The sequence below is a fragment of the Palaemon carinicauda genome, chromosome 28 (genome assembly GCF_036898095.1).
Source record: "Palaemon carinicauda isolate YSFRI2023 chromosome 28, ASM3689809v2, whole genome shotgun sequence".
NCBI classification, from domain to species: domain Eukaryota; kingdom Metazoa; phylum Arthropoda; class Malacostraca; order Decapoda; family Palaemonidae; genus Palaemon; species Palaemon carinicauda.
In genome coordinates, this window is record NC_090752.1 from 40,693,627 (window position 1) to 40,713,642 (window position 20,016).

General features: G+C 37.5%; 1 protein-coding gene across 2 annotated transcripts in view; it reads right to left on the bottom strand.

The window, feature by feature from the left end:
- LOC137621516 (RNA polymerase II subunit A C-terminal domain phosphatase-like) overlaps window positions 1–20,016 on the bottom strand; it is a 124,539-nt gene that overhangs the window by 19,970 nt on the left and 84,553 nt on the right. For both annotated transcript variants that reach the window (XM_068351871.1, XM_068351870.1), the window contains exons 5-7: window positions 18,022–18,263; window positions 17,675–17,877; window positions 8,860–9,854 (exon numbers count right to left, since the gene is read on the bottom strand). In XM_068351871.1, the coding sequence (XP_068207972.1) occupies window positions 8,860–9,854; window positions 17,675–17,877; window positions 18,022–18,263 (1,440 nt within the window). The remainder of the gene's footprint in view (window positions 1–8,859; window positions 9,855–17,674; window positions 17,878–18,021; window positions 18,264–20,016) is intronic.

Below are 20,016 nucleotides of genomic sequence, written 5' to 3' on the forward strand. Positions count from 1 at the left end.
TGTATATATATATATATATATATATGTATATATATATATATATATATATATTGTATATCTTGTTGTATTATTATTACTTCATGCATGTACTTTTGGAACCATTAAAAGATGACTATTCCTTTTCACGTTTCCTTTCTTTGGACCTTATATGAAATAAATGTAGTGCATCAAAATTTCTTTAACCCTCCTTTCATTGACTTTGGTCTTTACATTTACTGGAGACAAAGTTCTTCATAGTAAGTGGGAATGTGCTATTGAATTACTTTGTCCCTACCTTTGTACAAACTTCTCGCTAACTCTCATCGTTTGGTATCATAGTACCGATGTTGTAGGAAGTATGCTTATGTCTATGGAGTTACAGTGTTAAAACTCTTCTGGACACAGTCACTCCCCATTCCTTCAACATCTCAGCTATCACACCATCCATACCGGATGCTTTTCCTACTCTCGTTTCATCTAGTGCTCTCCTCACTTCATCTATTGTAATCTCTCTCTCATTCTCATCTCCCATCACCGGCACCTCAACACCTGCAACAGAAATTATATCTGCCTCCCTATTATCCTCAACATTCAGTAAACTTTCAAAATATTCTGCCCACCTTTTCCTTGCCTCCTCTCCTTTTAACAACCTTCCATTTCCATCTTTCAATATCTCTTCAATTCTTGAACCAGCCTTTCTTACTCTCTTCACTTCTTTCCAAAACTACTTCTTATTCTCTTCATATGAATGACCCAATCCCTGACCCCACCTCAAGTCAGCTGCCCTCTTTGCCTCACTTACCTTGCGCTTTACTTCCACATTTTTCTCTCTATACCTTTCATACTTCTCTACACTATTACTCGGCAGCCATTCTTCAAAAGCCCTCTTTTTCTCTTCCACTTTTATCTTCACTTCTTCATTCCACCACTCACTGCCCTTCCTCATGCTGCCTCCAACAAACTTCTTGCCACACACATCACTTGCAATCTCAACAAAATTTTCTTTTACTAACTTCCACTCCTCCTCTAAATTACCAGTTTCTCTTACTTTCGCTTCGTCATATGCCATTTTCAACCTTTCTTGATACAGTATTTACATTTTACCCCCAGTTTTATTAGCTCTTCAACCCTCACTAGCTCCCTTTTACATCCACCTACTCTATGCCCCCACCCTTTTGCTACAACTAATTTTCCTTCCACCAAAAAGTGATCAGACATACCGTTAGCCATACCCCTAAACATGTGCACGTATTTCAATCTTCCAAACATTCTTTTAGTTATCAACACATAATCCATTAACGCCCTTTCTACCACTCTTCCATTTGCCTCTCTTACCCACGTATACTTGTTTTTAGCTTTCTTTTTGAAAAAGCTAGAACTTATCACCATCTCTTGCTCAACACACATATCTACCAGTCTCTCACCACACTTATTTTCACCTGGTACGCCATACTTCCCAATGACACCTTCTACCTCTCCAGCGCCCACTCTAGCATTTAAGTCACCCATGACAACTACATAATTCCTTCTACCCAGTCCTTCTACACACCTACTTAATTCATTCCAGAACTCATTCCACTCTTCACTTTTCTCACAACCTAGCCCATACGCACTGACAAAAGCCCAACATTCCCTACCCAACCTAACCCTTACCCACATTAACCTAGATGATATCTCCTTCCATTCCACTACTTTACCTGTCATCAATTCACTCAGCAATAAAGCCACACCTTCTCTTGCTCTTCCCCTTTCAATCCCAGACACTCTACCAGACATTTCACCAAACATCACTTCACCTTTCCCTTTTATCTTTGTTTCACACAAAGCCAATATATCTATCCTTCTATTCCTAAACATACTTCCAATCTCACATCTTTTACTCTCCATTGTACTACATCCACACACATTCAAACACCCCAAAACTAGAGTGCGGGGAGCAGTCACTCTCCCCCCAGGATCCACCTCTTTGATGTCTCACTGGATTATGATACAGGAGAGGGGGTTCCCAGCCCCCTCGTCTGGCCTCTTTTAGTCGCCTCTTTCGACACTCAGGGATATGTTAGCTCAATTCTAATTGTTTTTAGGCCCCCCCAGCCACAAGGGACATATATATATATATATATACACACATATATATACACACACACACATATATATATATATATACTGTGTATATATATATATTATATATATATATATATATACTGTGTATATATATATATATATACTGTGTATATATATATATATATGTATATATATACTGTATATATATATATATATATATGTATGTATGTATGTATGTATGTATATATATATATATATATAGTAAACAGAGTAACGAAAAACTTGAACTTCCTCATTCCTGTTTTCCTGAGGCTAAACTAACTAGTTTAGCTTTTTGATCTTGTGAAATTAATCTGTTGATGGACCTTTATGCTTATGGAGGTGTAGACCCAAATGGTATTTTTCCTTTGTTTTTTATAACGACTGGAGATTTCTTAGCTCCAAAGTTATCTGTTATTTTGCGCAAGTTAGCAAGAAGAGGAGCTTTTAGCACTTGTTGGAGAATTGGTAATGTTTTTGTGGTAGCTCAAGTCCAACTGATTACCGCCCAATTTCCATAAATCCCACATTATCTAAAGTTTTTGAACATATTCTGGCAAAACATCCTCATAGGTTTGCTGAAGGTAACCATCTATTTCCTAGTTTGCAATTTGGTTTTCGTAAAGGCCTTGGAGCATGTGATGCCCTTCTTACAATCTCCAATGCTGTACAGAAATACCTTGATTTTGGTAAGGAAGTTTGTTTGATTGGCCTTGATTTCAGTGCTGCATTTGACCGTGTTAATCAAGAGGCCCTTGTTTTCAAACTCAAACAGTTGGGAGTGGGTGGGTCGTTTATTAGCATTATTATTGATTTTTTAAGTAATAGATCTCAAAGAGTTGTTGTTGATGGGTACCATAGCGAGTAAAGGAATGTGATATCTGGTGTTCCACAGGGTAGTGTTCTTGTCCCATTACTTTTCATACTATATACACATGACATGTGGTTTGGCCTAGAAAACAAGCTTGTTGCATATGCAGATGAGGCTACTGTCTTTGCATCAATTCCATCCCCTGAATGTAGATCTAGGGTTGCTGAATCCCTTAGTAGAGATCTAGCTAAATTTAGTGCATGGTGCAAATTATGGGGTATGAAGTTGAATCCTAACAAAACTCAAAGCATGATTGTAAGTAGGTCAAGGACGGTGGCTCCTCAACATCCGGATCTCAGTATTAATAATGTTTCCTTAAATTTTTATTTTTCTTGAAATTTAGGTGTGATTCTCGACAGCAAATTCACTTTTGAGAAACACATTAGGTCTGTGTCTTCATCAATTGCACAAAAAAATTGCATATTGAGAAAGTCTTTCAAGATTTACGTGATCAATCTGTTATGAAGAAGTGTTTTAATTCTCTCATTCTACATTGTTTTGAGTATTGTTCTACTGTCTGGTCTTCAGCTGCTGATTCTCATCTTAATTTGTTGGACAAAAACTTAAGTCTATTAACCCTGGATAGGTACGGTGGGTCGTACGCGACCCCGAGCGTCAAAAAAAAAAGAGGTTTTTCTCACGTGACTCACCCCCGTGACTGAATTTGTGGGTGATCGACCTGCAGGAGGTGTCTCCCCTACACGCTCTAGTAGTGTCCAGATGTGCATTGCTGTAGCTGTACTCCTTCCCCGATTTCTGAGACGCGTTGGGGTCGAGCGCGACCGAGTTTACCCTTCTAAGGTAATATGCATAATTATCAAAGTTATTACGTATTATGAAATTGTCGTAGAATGGTGCAACTTGTATAGGTTATCAGTTGTGGAAAGTCTTGGTGGATTGTTTGGCTACCATGTGCATGATTTTTTTTTTTTTAGTTAAAATGTCGTTCATCACCACGAGGACCATTTTACCGCGAGTGCCCCTTTTTCATTTTTTTTCATTTTTTTGCCAAGTCATTTTTCCGTAAGATATTGCCAAATAGTGTCGTAAAACATTTGCTTGTTTAGTGTTGGAAAGTGCGTCTAGATGATCTGGCTACCCATGCGTGACTTTGTTTTTGTCAGATACGACGTAGTTATTGGTATATTGGGTATTTAACTGCGGTTGCCAATTTCTGTTTTTTTTCAATATTTGTAAAAACATTTACGTAGTAAGGAATTGCCGTATATTATTCATTTTTTTTTCATGTTTATGTGTTAGAAAGTGGTGCCTTGATGGTTGGGCTAACACGTGCATGTCTTTTTTTTATCTGAGATGCCGTATATTAGAATGTTGGGCATTTTACCGCGAGTGACCCTTTTTCATTTTTTTGCCAAGTCATTTTTCCGTAAGATATTGCCAAATAGTGTCGTAAAATTTTTGCTTTTTTAGTGTTGGAAAGTGTGTCTAGATGATCTGGCTACCCATGCGTGACTTTGTTTTTGTCAGATACGACGTAGTTATTGGTATATTGGGTATTTAACTGCGGTTGCCAATTTCTGTTTTTTTCAATATTTGTAAAAATTTACTACGTAGTAAGGAATTGCCGTATATTATTGATTTTTTTTCATGTTTATGTGTTAGAAAGTGTGCCTTGATGGTTGGGCTAACACGTGCATGTCTTTTTTTTTATCTGAGATGCCGTATATTAGAATGTTGGGCATTTTTCCGCGAGTGCCCCTTTTTATTTGTTTTGCATTTTTTTGCTTAGTCGTGTTACCGTAAGGAATTGGCAAGTAGTGTCGCAAAACTTATATTTTTATAGTGTTGGAAAGTGTTTCTAGATGATCTGGCTACCTATGCCTATTTTTTTTTTAGCCAGATATAGCGAATATATAAGTATGTGTTCGATTTTCCTGTGATTGCCATATTTTCGTTTTTTCCCATTTCTTTCAAAATTACTACGTACTAAGGAACTATCACAGAGTAATGATTCATTTATATGTTTATTTGTCGGAAAATGTGCCTTGATGGTTTGCCTAGCACGTGGCTGAATTTTTTTTTTTTTTCTGAAATGCCGTATATTAGAATGGCCATTTTCCCGCGAGTGCCCCTTTTTATTTGTTCTGCATTTTTTTGCTTAGTCATGTTACCGTAAGGAATTGGCAAGTAGTGTCGCAAAACTTATAATTTTATAGCGTTGGAAAGTGTTTCTAGATGATCTGGCTACCCATGCCTATCTTTTTTTTTTAGCCAGATATGGCGTATATATAGGTATGTGTTCGATTTTCCTGTGATTGCCATTTTTTCATTTTTTCCCATTTCTTTCAAAATTACTACGTACTAAGGAACTATCACAGAGTAATGATTCATTTAGATGTTTATTTGTCGGAAAATGTGCCTTGATGGTTTGCCTAGCACGTGGCTGAATTTTTTTTTTTTTCTGAAATTCCGTATATTAGAATGTTAGCCATTTTTCCGCGAGTGCCCCTTTTTATTTGTTTTGCATTTTTTTGCTTAGTCATGTTACCGTAAGGAATTGGCAAGTAGTGTCGCAAAACTTATATTTTTATAGTGTTGGAAAGTGTTTCTAGATGATCTGGCTACCCACGCCTATCTTTTTTTTAGCCAGATATGGCGTATATATAGGTATGTGTTCGATTTTCCGGTGATTGCCATTTTTTCGTTTTTTCCCATTTCTTTCAAAATTACTACGTACTAAGGAACTATCACAGAGTAATGATTCCTCTAGATGTTTATTTGTCGGAAAATTTTATTTACTTCTTTTTAGATTGAATATCATCAAATTTTTTTAGCTAAAATATTATATTGTTTCACATTTTTGTTTTTTTTTTCGATTTTATTTCCCTTCAAAAAATTTTTTTTGGGTCAGAATTTTAATTTTATAGTCGTAAAATAATCGACAATTATCCAGCAACCTACCATACAATTTTTATGCATATCCAATAATAATTAGATTAGTAAATAACACCTTGAAATTGACATACCCTTCCTACATTTCAAGTGGCAGATTAGGGAGTCTGAGTCAGTGTGGTTTGCGGCTATTTTGTGGACATATCCGAAGCGTAAGTTGCCCTATCTATATATATTCTTGTTCCCTATAGAATTTGTGACATTTTGGTATATTTTTACCTGCATAATATCATATTATATATTAAATATATGTATTTTTTTTACGAAATTTCTAAGTACTCAAAAAATTACCTTTAGATATGGCCCCTGATATAAATGTAATTTACAAAATAATGAAGATTTTTTTTACATATTTCTATTTTAGGATAGCATATGTTTATTCCCTAAAAAAATTAGCCAATTCCTATTTCATCTGGGTACCCAAAAAAATTCATGAAATGTGGACAAATTTTTTTGGCCAAAAAAAGTTACCCTTTTTTTCTCATTTCAGATCTTCACCTCCATGGGTCTGACTTCATCCAAAATACATCAAGATGTGTCCTAAACATTCAAGAATCAATTCCTAAAAGGATTTGTGTATATATGTATAAACTTTTTTTTTATGAATTTTTATGTCAGGTCTTTTTTTTTTCTACTTAATTTTTTAAAATATTTATAATAAATAGTTTTTCTGCAGATGAGTAGTATTTATCTTTACAGTTGTTTTAAGCATTCATTGAAGTTTTTTTTGGAAAAAGAAAAAATGAGGTTACTGCAAAAACTGATTTTTCAAGAATTTTTTTTGGCGTCGGGGTCGTTCGCGTCCAAGTATACCCTTAAAGGGGTGTCCGAGGAGCGTACCTATCCAGGGTTAAATTACTTATTCTTAATCTTGATATTAATCTTTGGCACCATCGTTCAATCAGTTCATCGTTCAATTAGTTCATTATGCATGTTGCATATGATTTTTCATAATTCTGACCATCCTCTACATTCAGATCTTCCTGGACAATTCTATCCTGTTCGTAATACTAGGCAGGCAGTTAATTCTAATAGCCAGGCCTTCTCCATCATGAGGCTCAATACTACACAGTATTCTAGAAGTTTTATTCCAGCTGTGACCAAGTTGTGCAATGATCTTCCTAATCGGGTAGTTGAATCAGTAGAACTTCAAAAGTTCAAAGTTGCAGCAAGTGTTTTTATGTTGAACAGGCTGACATAAGTCTTTTTATAGTTTTTGTATATGACATATCCGTTGTGATGTTACAGTTTTTAGAATGATTTATTGTTAATTTGCTCTCATCATTTATTTATTTCCTTTCCTCACTGGGCTACTTTTCCCTGTTGGAGGCCTTGGGCTTATAGCATCTTGCTTTTCCAACTAGGGTTGTAGCTTGGCTAGTAATAATAATATATATTTTATATATATACTGTATATATATATATATATATATATATATATATATATATATATATATATATATATATATATATATATATATATATATATACACACACACACACACACACACACACACATATATATATATATATATATATATATATATATATATATATATATATATATATATATATATCTATATATGTGTGTGTTTGTATGTATAGTTCGAGTTCCAAGTAAGTAAGGTGCGTGTTCAATTTACAGACATTATGCCTCTATGTTATACTTTACGAATCAACACTCAATAAAATACATATATGTTTGAATTCAAGTTGTCATGAAATTTAACATGACGGTGAATTTCTTTTGTTCATAAGTCAAAATAAAAAATATTAATAGGGATTCTTTCTTTTTTTAGTAAATGCAAAAATTGCCAGATAACATCTCTGACTATAAATCATTATTCTCTTTCAACTATATTTAATTGTTCAGTCTACATAAGATGAAAATAATTTCAACAGAAAGTTCCAGAAACTGATTTACCTGTGGGTACCATGCCAATAACAATTAAAGAACAGACTGCTTAGCCCAAAAACATGATCAGTACTGGGCAAAAGGCATGTACATAATCAAGCAGAGTGGAGAATCCGAATGAAAAATAATAGATTATATGGTTAATGCTGTAAATGTCTGTAATGTGATACCTCAAAATTTACACACACATATCAATTATGTAATTCTAGACATACACACACACATATGCATAGCATGTTACAAACTGAAATGTCAAGTACCTTAGAGATATATTTGTGCAGTCACCGAAGTGGCCAAATATGAAATAGTAATTCTTAGTGATATAGCTATAAGTTATGTACGGTACGGTACCGAATTTGGGCCATATTTCCATACCTGAATCGTACCGTACCGTACTTTGGCAAGATTACCGTAACGTACTTTTAGACTAAATATTAACCGTACCATACTTTACTCTGTACCGTACCCTACCGTAATGCTCAACTTGTGTCAGAGCCTTAGAACAGGGCTAAACTGCACTGGTCTTATTTGGTCATTGAGTCCCATATACTTGGTCAAAAACCATATTCTTGCCTTCCTGAGGGGCCATCTCTGGGTTAGCCAACCCATTGATGGCCTTCATGCAGGCTAGGGTTTGTCAGAAGGCTTATTCTGACTCTGTAGCTAAAAGAAAAAGTGACTAGGATTCACTGCTGTGTGAGTGAGAGAGGTAGCCAGCAACCCTAACTAGTGGTTTGGGTAAATGCCACCTCGCTTCAAAGTCTAAATGACTAGTCTTCTAGCTTCGCTGAAAGATAATCCATAATAAATAGCGTAAGGTTTGTAGTGTCGGAACAAACAAATTTAAAGTGTCATACAAAATACTGGTCCCATTGTATTAGTCTCAATAAAGATTCCTTATCAGACACCATCTACAATGCCATACAGCACATCAAAATAATGATGAAACCAAACACTATAACATAATCCTTTATCAAGATTGTTCAACACTTTTGATTCTATGAGTATGTCTCCTTTGAATAAATCTAACTATAGCATATGATTCACATTTTTGTAAAATGCCAGAAGCATACCTTACCTTTATAGATTTACATCGGCGAGCCCGATGTACCTTTTCAGTATTGATATTCGCAGCTACAAGATGAGTTGTGTAACGATTTTCCCCTTTATCACTTTTCTCAGTTTCTCCTTTAGCTCTGACAATGAGTCTTTCCGAAACATTTGCACCAAAACACACAGCTATTTGATAAGCTCTGGAGTCCTTCAACTTTACTTGCTGAGGCACAACACCAGAAAAAACAATATTTATGCCTTTCAATACATCTTTTCGTACTAAAGGTATCAATCTTTTTAAATCAGGTAAGTCAGATTCTTTACCCTCAGACTGCTGGGACTTACATCTATCAAATTGATTAAAGAATGTTTCATGAATTTTTCCTAAGATATCTTCCAAATATAAAAGAAAATCATCGTCATCTGCCACATCAATCAAATTGTCTGCTTTGGATTCCTCACTACTGAATTCTTTTCCTTTTTCTTTCTCTATGGTTTGGTTTTCTGTTTGAGAATTTGAGTCTTTATCACTTTCAGTTACCTCAGTTTCACTGCTACATTTATTTATTTTGTCATTTGTATCTACATTTGTACCATCACTCTTTTCCTTACAAGAGTCACTTTCTGATATACTTTCATCTTCTTGTGTTTCAGTGCTGTTGTCTTTCTCTTTAGCCTCTTCATTTATATCTTTTTGAATTTCTTTGTCACTGTCCTGTGACTGTCTTTTCAAGTTTTTTTTGTTTGCACTATTTTCTTTTTCTTCAATTGTGATATTTTGTAATTTGAAATCAAAAATGTCCTGGGCACTACTTTTTCCATCCTCATCTTTCATCTCTGCATCGTCTGTATGGACATCAACAGCTGAATCATCGCTAATTTTGTCAGACTCAGCACTATCACCTTCTATTTCCTGTTTGTCCTTAGAATCTTTATCACTGTCAGAGTCAGAGCTGTAAGTTCTCTTATCGAAATCCTCATCACTTAATTCAGGACTATCACTGGATGAATTATTCCTTGCTGTGTGATAGAGTAAAAAAATATGCCCATAAATCTTTTTAAATGAAGATTTAAATCATTTCACAGTAAAACTAATTCAGCTATCTACATCAATGAGTGTCCTACAACAGAAGTAGTTTACCAGTAATAACAAGAATTTATGAAATAAAATTGAAATAATTTATAATGTAGGTTCAATGTATACAAGTTAAAACTAAATAAAAAATTTAAAGTATAATAAAACACATGAACACTGCTGCCAAAGGAGAATCAGGATGTTAATCTCAAGAATTTTTTCTATTTATAAGACTAGACCAAAGTATATGTAGTGTAACCTCAATTTTCAACTCCTTAAAATAACACAGTTAAATTGGCCTTCTACCATTGTACAATGAGAGAGAGAGAGAGAGAGAGAGAGAGAGAGAGAGAGAGAGAGAGAGAGAGAGAGAGAGAGAGAGAGAGAGAGAGAGAGAGACTTTATTACTTAATAATTTCAAATTGTCATAAACTTAATAATTTTAAATTGTCATATACTTAATAATTTCAAATTGTCATGTATTATGGAGAATAAACCTCAATTCCATGAGTTAATCACACAGACAGTAATGCTATTTTTTTAAATGATAAATTGACATGATAATAAGACTGAATATATTCTTCAAATTATCTTGGTTTATTTTTTTAAAAGATGATTTCCTATTTTCATGATTGATATGCAATCAATACAATTGATAAAACCTGAAATCTGTAAATAATTTATTTTTCTGAGAAAGATCCCTTAAAATCAGGATTATTTGCATACAGGTATGTGTTTCTCTAAATAATATAATTAAGATCTCTTTAAACTGAAATCATCTTAACAAGTAAAATTATCATTGATAAGTGATTTGAAAAGTTATCAGGCGAGTTACAAAACAGACAATAATTATTAATAATTATACTGTACAAAAAGAGCATTGTATAAATAATGCACTATTTTGCACAGTAAAGAAGCTTGGATTACTGTCTAGTAATGAATAACATCCCTTAGCATAAGTTAATACCTATGAATATCTTGACTTTTTGCTTCCAAGATTGGATTAACAATGCAGTCTTATCTCATATGAAAATATAATAAATTAAAAGTAATTCTTATTTTTCTAAACAATACAAACCTGTGTATCTTAAAATAAGGATCTGTTTTCAGTGGACCTGGATTGACCATAGAGTCATTGACAAGGTTTTGTTAGGTGGCATGGTGGGGAAGCCCTGCTTACCTGACTCTCACAGAATAGCCACTGCTGTCCTTAGGTCTAGGACTGAAATGGGGGGTTGAGGTGGGATACTTAATATAAAGTACTCAGGTTTATATGGCTAGGCAATTTACAGACTTTTCTAAAAATGTTATTTGGTCTGAGTATACAAACCTATTGTCCTTTAAAATGGAAGACTCATTGGTAGGTGTAAGTAGCCCCAGAACAAAATTGGAGGGTTATTTCCTTTCTAGTACACAATATTTTATCTGGTCCCATATAGGAGCGACAAAGGTGACTCCCCAACCCTCCTAACACAATCATAGTGATATAGCTGTTAAGACCTCGGCCAGTAATGGCTTGAAAGGAAACTAGTATTACGACACAGAAAACATATTACAGTACTCTATAAGGAAATGATGTCAGCAGTCAAAGTTAGGCACATCAAGAAAAATATTTGGTAAGACACTGATTCATCCTACCCCTGCCAGGAGGACCAAGGAGTTGTTTCTCGGCAGATGCACTCCGAAAGACAGGTGCTCCATCATGTAACCCACCAGCATCATATGTCTGACCAGCTGAACACCTTGAGAGGAGAACACCAAAGAAATAGAAGAGCCAGTCATTCTACTTCTCTTGAGACTTATGATAAACATGTTACCTTCAACAAAATGCATACTAAGTCCTAAGTCCCAAATGAGACAATTACCATAGCAGTGACTAGAAGAGAAGTAGAACAAGCAGTAAAGAAGATGAAAAATAGTAAAGCTGCAGGACCGGATAATATACCAGTAGAGGTATGGAAGAGTCTTGGAGAGGAAGGCATAGATATCTTGTGGGACCTGACGCAGATCTTCAACCCGGAAAAGATGCCAGAGGAATGTTGAAGAAGCCTAATCATTCCCATCTATAAGGGACAGGGAGACATCCAGGAATGTGACAGCTACAGAGGCATAAAGCTGATAAGCCATACTATGAAAATATGGGAGAAGATCATTGAGAAGAGATTCAGAGATGAAACAACAATTAGTGAGGAACAATTTGGAATCATGCCTGGAAGAGGGACTGTAGAAGCAATATTTGCTTTGAGGCAGACGATAGAAAAACATCGGGAGAAACAGAAAGGATTACATATGGTCTTTATTGATATGGAGAAGGCATACGATCGAGTACCACGTCAGGAGCTGTGGAGATGTATGAGAGAAAAGGGAGTCCCTGAGAAATACGTAAGAATCACCCAAGATATGTATGAGAGGGCACAAGCAAATGCCAAGAGCAGTATAGGCCTAACAGAAAGTTTCCCAGTAAATGTGGGACTATATCAGGGGTCTGCATTGATCCCTTACCTATTTAATCCGGTCATGGATGTAGTACATACATACATATACCAAGGCACTTCCCCCAATTTTGGGGGGGTAGCCGACATCAACAAATGAAAAAAAAAAAAAAAAAGGGGGACCTCTACTCTCTACGTTCCTCCAGCCTAACAAGGGACTCAACTGAGTTCAGCTGGTACTGCTAGGGTGCCACAGCCCACCCTCCCACATTATCCACCACAGATGAAATTTCATAATGCTGAATCCCCTACTGCTGCTACCTCCGCGGTCATCTAAGGCATCGGAGGCAGCAGCAGGGCCTACAAGAACTGCGTCACAATCGCTCGCCATTCATTCCTATTTCTAGCACGCTCTCTTGCCTCTCTCACATCTATCCTCCTATCACCCAGAGCTTTCTTCACTCCATCCATCCACCCAAACCTTGGCCTTCCTCTTGTACTTTTCCCATCAACTCTTGCATTCATCACCTTCTTTAGCAGACAGCCATTTTCCATTCTCTCAACATGGCCAAACCACCTCAACACATTCATATCCACTCTAGCTGCTAACTCATTTCTTACACCCGTTCTCACTCTCACCACTTCGTTCCTAACCCTATCTACTCGAGATACATCAGCCATACTCCTTAGACACTTCAACTCAAACACATTCAATTTCTGTCTCTCCGTCACTTTCATTCCCCACAACTCCGATCCATACATCACTGTTGGTACAATCACTTTCTCATAGAGAACTCTTTTTACATTCATGCCCAACCCTCTATATTTTACTATTCCCTTAACTGCCCCCAACACTTTGCAACCTTCATTCACTCTCTGACGTACATCTGCTTCCACTCCACCATTTGCTGCAACAACAGACCCCAAGTACTTAAACTGATCCACCTCCTCAAGTAACTCTCCATTCAACATGACATTCAACCTCGCACCACCTTCCCTTCTCGTACATCTCATAACCTTACTCTTACCCACATTAACTCTCAACTTCGTCCTCTCACACACTCTTCCAAATTCTGTCACTAATCGGCCAAGCTTCTCTTCTGTGTCTGCAACCAGTACAGTATCATCCGCAAACAACAAATGATTTACCTCCCATTCATGGTCATTCTCGTCTACCAGTTTTAATCCTCGTCCAAGCACTCGAGCATTCACCTCTCTCACCACTCCATCAACATACAAGTTAAACAACCACGGTGACATCACACATCCCTGTCTCAGCCCCACTCTCACCGGACCCCAATCGCTCACTTCATTTCCTATTCTAACACATGCTTTACTACCTTTGTAGAAACTTTTCACTGCTTGCAACAACTTTCCACCAACTCCATATCACCTCAGCACATTCCACATTGCTTCTCTATCATACACTTTCTCCAGATCCATAAACGCAACATACACCTCCTTACCTTTTGCTAAATATTTCTCGCATATCTGCCTTACTGTAAAAATCTGATTCATACAACCCCTACCTCTTCTAAAACCACCCTGTACTTTTAAGATTGCATTCTCTGTTTTATCCTTGATCCTATTAATCATTACTCTACCATACACTTTTCCAACTACACTCAACAAACTAATACCTCTTGAATTACCACACTCATGCACATCTCCCTTACCCTTATATAGTGGTACAATACATGCACAAACCCAATCTACTGGTACCATTGACAACACAAAACACATATTAAACAATCTCACCAACCATTCAAGTACAGTCACACCCCCTTCCTTCAACATCTCAGTTCTCACACCATCCATACCAGACGCTTTTCCTACTCTCGTTTCATCTAGTGCTCTCCTCACTTCATCTATTGTAATCTCTCTCTCATTCTCATCTCCCATCACTGGCACCTCAACACCTGCAACAGCAATTATATCTGCCTCCCTATTATCCTCAACATTCAGTAAACTTTCAAAATATTCCGCCCATCTTTTCCTTGCCTCCTCTCCTTTTAACAACCTCCAATTTCCATCTTTCACTGTCTCTTCAATTCTTGAGCCAGCCTGCCTTACTCTCTTCACTTCTTTCCAAAACTTCTTATTCTCTTCATATGAATGACCCAATCGCTGACCCCACCTTAGGTCAGCTGCCCTCTTTGCCTCACGTATCTTGCGCTTTACTTCCACATTTTTCTCTTTATATTTTTCATACTTCTCTACACTATTACTCTGCAGCCATTCTTCAAAAGCCCTCTTTTTCTCTTCCACTTTTACCTTCACTCCTTCATTCCACTATTCACTGCCCCTCCTCATGCTGCCTCCAACAATCCTCTTGCAATCCCTACAAAATTTTCTTTTACTAACTTCCACTCCTCCTCTAAATTGCCAGTTTCTCTTACTTTCACTTCGTCATATGTCATTTTCAACCTTTCCTGATATTTACTTTTAACCCCCGGTTTTTATTAGCTCTTCAACCCTCACTAGCTTCCTTTTACATTCACCTACACTATTCCCCCACTCTTTTGCTACAACTAATTTTCCTTCCACCAAAAAATGATCAGACATACCGTTAGCTATACCCCTAAACACGTGCACGTCTTTCAATCTTCCAAACATTCTTTTAGTTATCAACATATAATCCATTAATGCCCTTTCTATTACTCTTCCATTTGCCACTCTTACCCATGTATACTTATTTTTATTTTTCTTTTTGAAAAAGCTATTACTTATCACCATCTCTTGCTCAACACACATATCCACCAGTCTCTCACCACTCTCATTTTCACCTGGTATGCCATACTTCCCAATGACACCTTCTACCTCTCCAGCGCCCACTCTAGCATTTAAATCACCCATGACAACTACATAATTCCTTCTACCCAGTCCTTCTACAAACCTAGTTAATTCATTCCAGAACTCATTCCGCTCTTCTTCACTTTTCTCACTACCTGACCCATACGCACTGACAAACGTCCAACATTCCCGACCCAACCTAACCCTTACCCACATTAACCTAGATGATATCTCCTTCCATTCCACTACTTTACCTGTCATCCATTCACTCAGCAATAAAGCCACACCCTCTCTCGCTCTTCCCCTTTCAATCCCAGACACTCTACCAGACATTTCACCAAACATCACTTCACCCTTTCCTTTTATCTTCGTCTCACACAAGGCCAAAACATCTATCCTTCTATTCCTAAACATACTTCCAATTTCACATCTTTTATTCTCTATCGTACTACATCCACGCACATTCAAACACCCCAAAACTAGAGTGCGGGGAGCAGTCACTCTCCCCCCAGCTCCATCTCTTTGTTGCTGTCTCACAGGATGTAGATACAGGAGAGGGGGTTCCCAGCCCCCTTGTCCCGTCGCTTTTAACCGCCTCTTACGACACGCAGGGATAACGTTGGCGCTATTCTAATTTTTATTATATGCCCCCGCAGCCACAGGGGGATGTAGTAACACAAGGTATTAGAGATCAGTCTCCTTGGTGTATGCTTTTTGCTGATGATGTTATACTGTGTAGCACTAGGCGAGAGGTAGTAGAAGAGAAACTGGAGGAGTGGAAAAGAGAAATGGAAAATAGAGGATTGAAGATCAGCAGGAAAAAGACAGAGTATTTGAGATTGAAAAATGGCAAGAATGGAGAAGTCAGTTTACAAGGAGAGAGATAGAAACGAGTTGAAAATTTCAAGTATCTAGGATCAAAAGTTGCAGAGGATGGTGATCTGGAGGCAGAATACAAGCAGGGTGGAAGAATTGGAAAAAAGTGCGTGGAGTACCATGCGACAGGAAAATAGGGGTTAAGTTGAAAGGTAAAATACACAGGACAGTTGTGAGACCGGCAATGATGTATGGGGCGGAGACGTGGGCAATAAAGAAGACAGAAGAGAAGAAGATGGATGTGGCAGAGATAAGAATGTTGAGATGAATGTGTGGGGTGACAAGAAGAGATAAGATACGGAATGAGGTAATTAGGGGTACCACAGGAGTTAGAAAACTATCAGATAAGATCCAAGAAAGTAGACTGGGGTGGTATGGTCATGTCATGAGAAGAAATGAACAGTATATTGGGAGGAGAGTGATGGAAATGGAGGTACAGGGAACGAGAAGGAGAGGGAGACCAAAGCGAAAGTGGATGGACTGTATCAAGGATGACCTTCGATTAAAGGGATTAACCAGTGATGAAGTGTGGGACAGAGGTAGATAGAGAAAGCTGACCAGAAACATTGACCCCACATAGAAGTGGGAAAAGTTGTAGACAAAGAAAAAGAAGAAGAAGAAGAAGAAGAAGAAGAAGAAGAAGAAGAATAATAATAATAATAATAATAGAGAGGAAGGAATGACAGACAGGTCAGACATAAATCTCCCATCTTACCTTTAAAGGCTTTTAAAGGCTTTTAAAGGCTGCTTATGAATGGCAGCAGCAAGGGACAGTGACAGTGCCTTAGCTAACAGGAAAATGCCTTGAGAATGACCATTTATACATACGATCCTCGCCCAAGCCCCTCTCAGCCCAAGCTAGGACTAGGGAGGGTCAGACAATGGCTGCTGATGACTTAGCAGGTAGACCTATAGGCTCTCCCAAAACACCCATCCTTAGCTCACTAGGATGGTGAGGTTGCAGACACTACAATAAACTATTGAGCTTGAGCAGGACTCAAACAAAGTCCAGCAGAACGTCAGGCAGGGACGTTTCTAATAGGCCACCACAACCCTAAAATGGGACTTCGGCATAATGCAATCATTATAGTCTTCCATGAAGTCCAAAGCATTTAAAGAACAAACAAGCCCAACACAAGAGAAAAATCTAAACAGCCAAGGAAGAGGGTAACGATGAGCAGCAGCCCACAAGTTTACTCTTAATGAGGCTGAAAACTTAAGAGGTATAACTTAATAACTTAATCAGGCAAGGGAGTGGGTGGATCCCTCACCTACTGTCATTACCCACCTCCCTTGTTAACAATTCGATGTTCATTCCAGCTTTGTGAAGACAATACTTTTAATTGATTAGAGGCAAGTTAGTATTCAAGTAGGAACAAGTAAATGCATATAAATAGAGAAGATAACTAATTCAAAATAACTGGTAACCTTATTCTTACGAATACCCCTTTAATTTTCCCTAAGTACTGGTTAGCTATTTTTATATACTAATTATGCATAATAATAACATATGGATGCTAATTCTGAAAGGGAATTTTCTAGCTCTGAAAAGGAATTTTCTAGCAATCTTTAACAGCAATATGATGGAATGAAAATATATTTGTAACAAGAATTACAAAAAAGTTTTTTGGAAACAGTTAATGCTAATGCTAAAGTTTACTCACCTAGTTCTTTACCAAATGATTTAAAATCAATTCCTTGACGATCATCATTTTCTTTTTTCTGCAAACCCTGAGGAGCATTTATATCCCCAGTGTGACGGAAAAAATGGTAAGGAACAACTTGTATTACATTAGGCGAAAAATTCCAAACATCTGTTCGATCATCGATGATGCAAACCATATTATCACCGCAGGGGAAGAGGGAGCTGAAACGAGTAAGCAAAACATCATTTTCAAAAACTTAGACTTAATTCTTACAATTCTTTATATATTCATAATGGACAACACTGTTGTACATGTAATCATTGATTTCTATTTCTAATACAATACTGAATACAGTAGATCTTTACTTGAGATTTGCCTTCTTTGACATAGGATCAATGCACTCATTTCGAGACAGTATTCTCTGGCCGAAAAGCTTCCCATCAGGATCTAAAAAATGTGCAATATAATGAGCATATTCTCGAACACCAAATGTGCATATGTGGAGTTCAAATAATCTTGAAATCTTCTCCAAAAACTCTTTTGTATGAGGTCTTAATCTTGTGTGGTACCAAGGACCACCAGAGTGAAGTTGAAAATGATACACATCCTGCAAAGAATTTAGGAAATTAATAAGAATTTGTTAATTCTAGTATCTAATATCTACAATATACACCAATGTCACAAAAGTAAAGGGTCCACATTTCAAGAAAAAAAATAAGCTACATAGAAGATGACTACTCTTCCACAATGTTCTATGTGATCCAATATCATATTTCAAGAGACCACAGTCAATAAGAAATCAAACAAATAACACAAACACTCACACCCAAACCATGTTACAATGACAATAAGATCAATGCACCTGCAGCTATTTAAAGAACAATAAAGGTGTAAAGAAAATTTATCTGGACATGGAAGCCAGCTTCTAAAACCAATACAAAAATATTACTGCTGTCCATCCATATACCAAAGGCACTTCCCCCAATTTTGGGGGGTAGCCAACATCAATAAGAAACAAAACAAAAAAGGGGACCTCTACTCTCTACGTTCCTCCAGCCTAACCAGGGACTCAGCCGAGTTCAGCTGGTACTGCTAGGGTGCCACAGCCCAACCTCCCACATTTCCACCACAGATGAAGCTTCATACTGCTGAGTCCCCTACTGCTGCTACCTCCGCGGTCATCTAAGGCACCGGAGGAAGCAGCAGGGCCTACCGGAACTGCGTCACAATCGCTCGCCATTCATTCCTATTTCTAGCACGCTCTCTTGCCTCTCTCACATCTATCCTCCTATCAACCAGAGCTTTCTTCACACCATCCATCCACCCAAACCTTGGCCTTCCTCTTGTACTTCTCCCATCAACTCTTGCATTAATCACCTTCTTTAGAAGACAGGCATTTTCCATTCTCTCAACATGGCCAAACCACCTCAACACATTCATATCCACTCTAGTCGCTAACTCATTTCTTACACCCGTTCTCACCCTCACCACTTCGTTCCTAACCCTATCTACTCGAGATACACCAGCCATACTCCTCAGACACTTCATCTCAAACACATTCAATTTCTGTCTCTCCATCACTTTCATTCCCCACAACTCCGATCCATACATCACAGTTGGTACAATCACTTTCTCATATAGAACTCTCTTTAAATTCATGCCCAACCCTCTATTTTTTACTACTCCCTTAACTGCCCCCAACACTTTGCAACCTTCATTCACTCTCTGACGTACATCTGCTTCCACTCCACCATTTGCTACAACGACAGACCCCAAGTACTTAAACTGATCCACCTCCTCAAGTAACTCTCCATTCAACATGACATTCAACCTTGCACCACCTTCCCTTCTCGTTCATCTCATAACCTTACTCTTACCCACATTAACTCTCAACTTCCTTCTCTCACACACCCTTCCAAATTCTGTCACTAGTCGGTCAAGCTTCTCTTCTGTGTCTGCTACCAGTACAGTATCATCCGCAAACAACAACTGATTTACCTTCCATTCATGATCATTCTCGCCTACCAGTTTTAATCCTCGTCCAAGCACTCGAGCATTCACCTCTCTCACCACTCCATCAACATACAAGTTAAACAACCACGGTGACATCACACATCCCTGTCTCAGCCCCACTCTCACCGGAAACCAATCGCTCACTTCATTTCCTATTCTAACACATGCTTTACTACCTTTGTAGAAACTTTTCACTGCTTGCAACAACTTTCCACCAACTCCATATAACTTCATCACATTCCACATTGCTTCCCTATCAACTCTATCATATGCTTTCTCCAGATCCATAAATGCAACATACACCTCCTTACCTTTTGCTAAATATTTCTCGCATATCTGCCTAACTG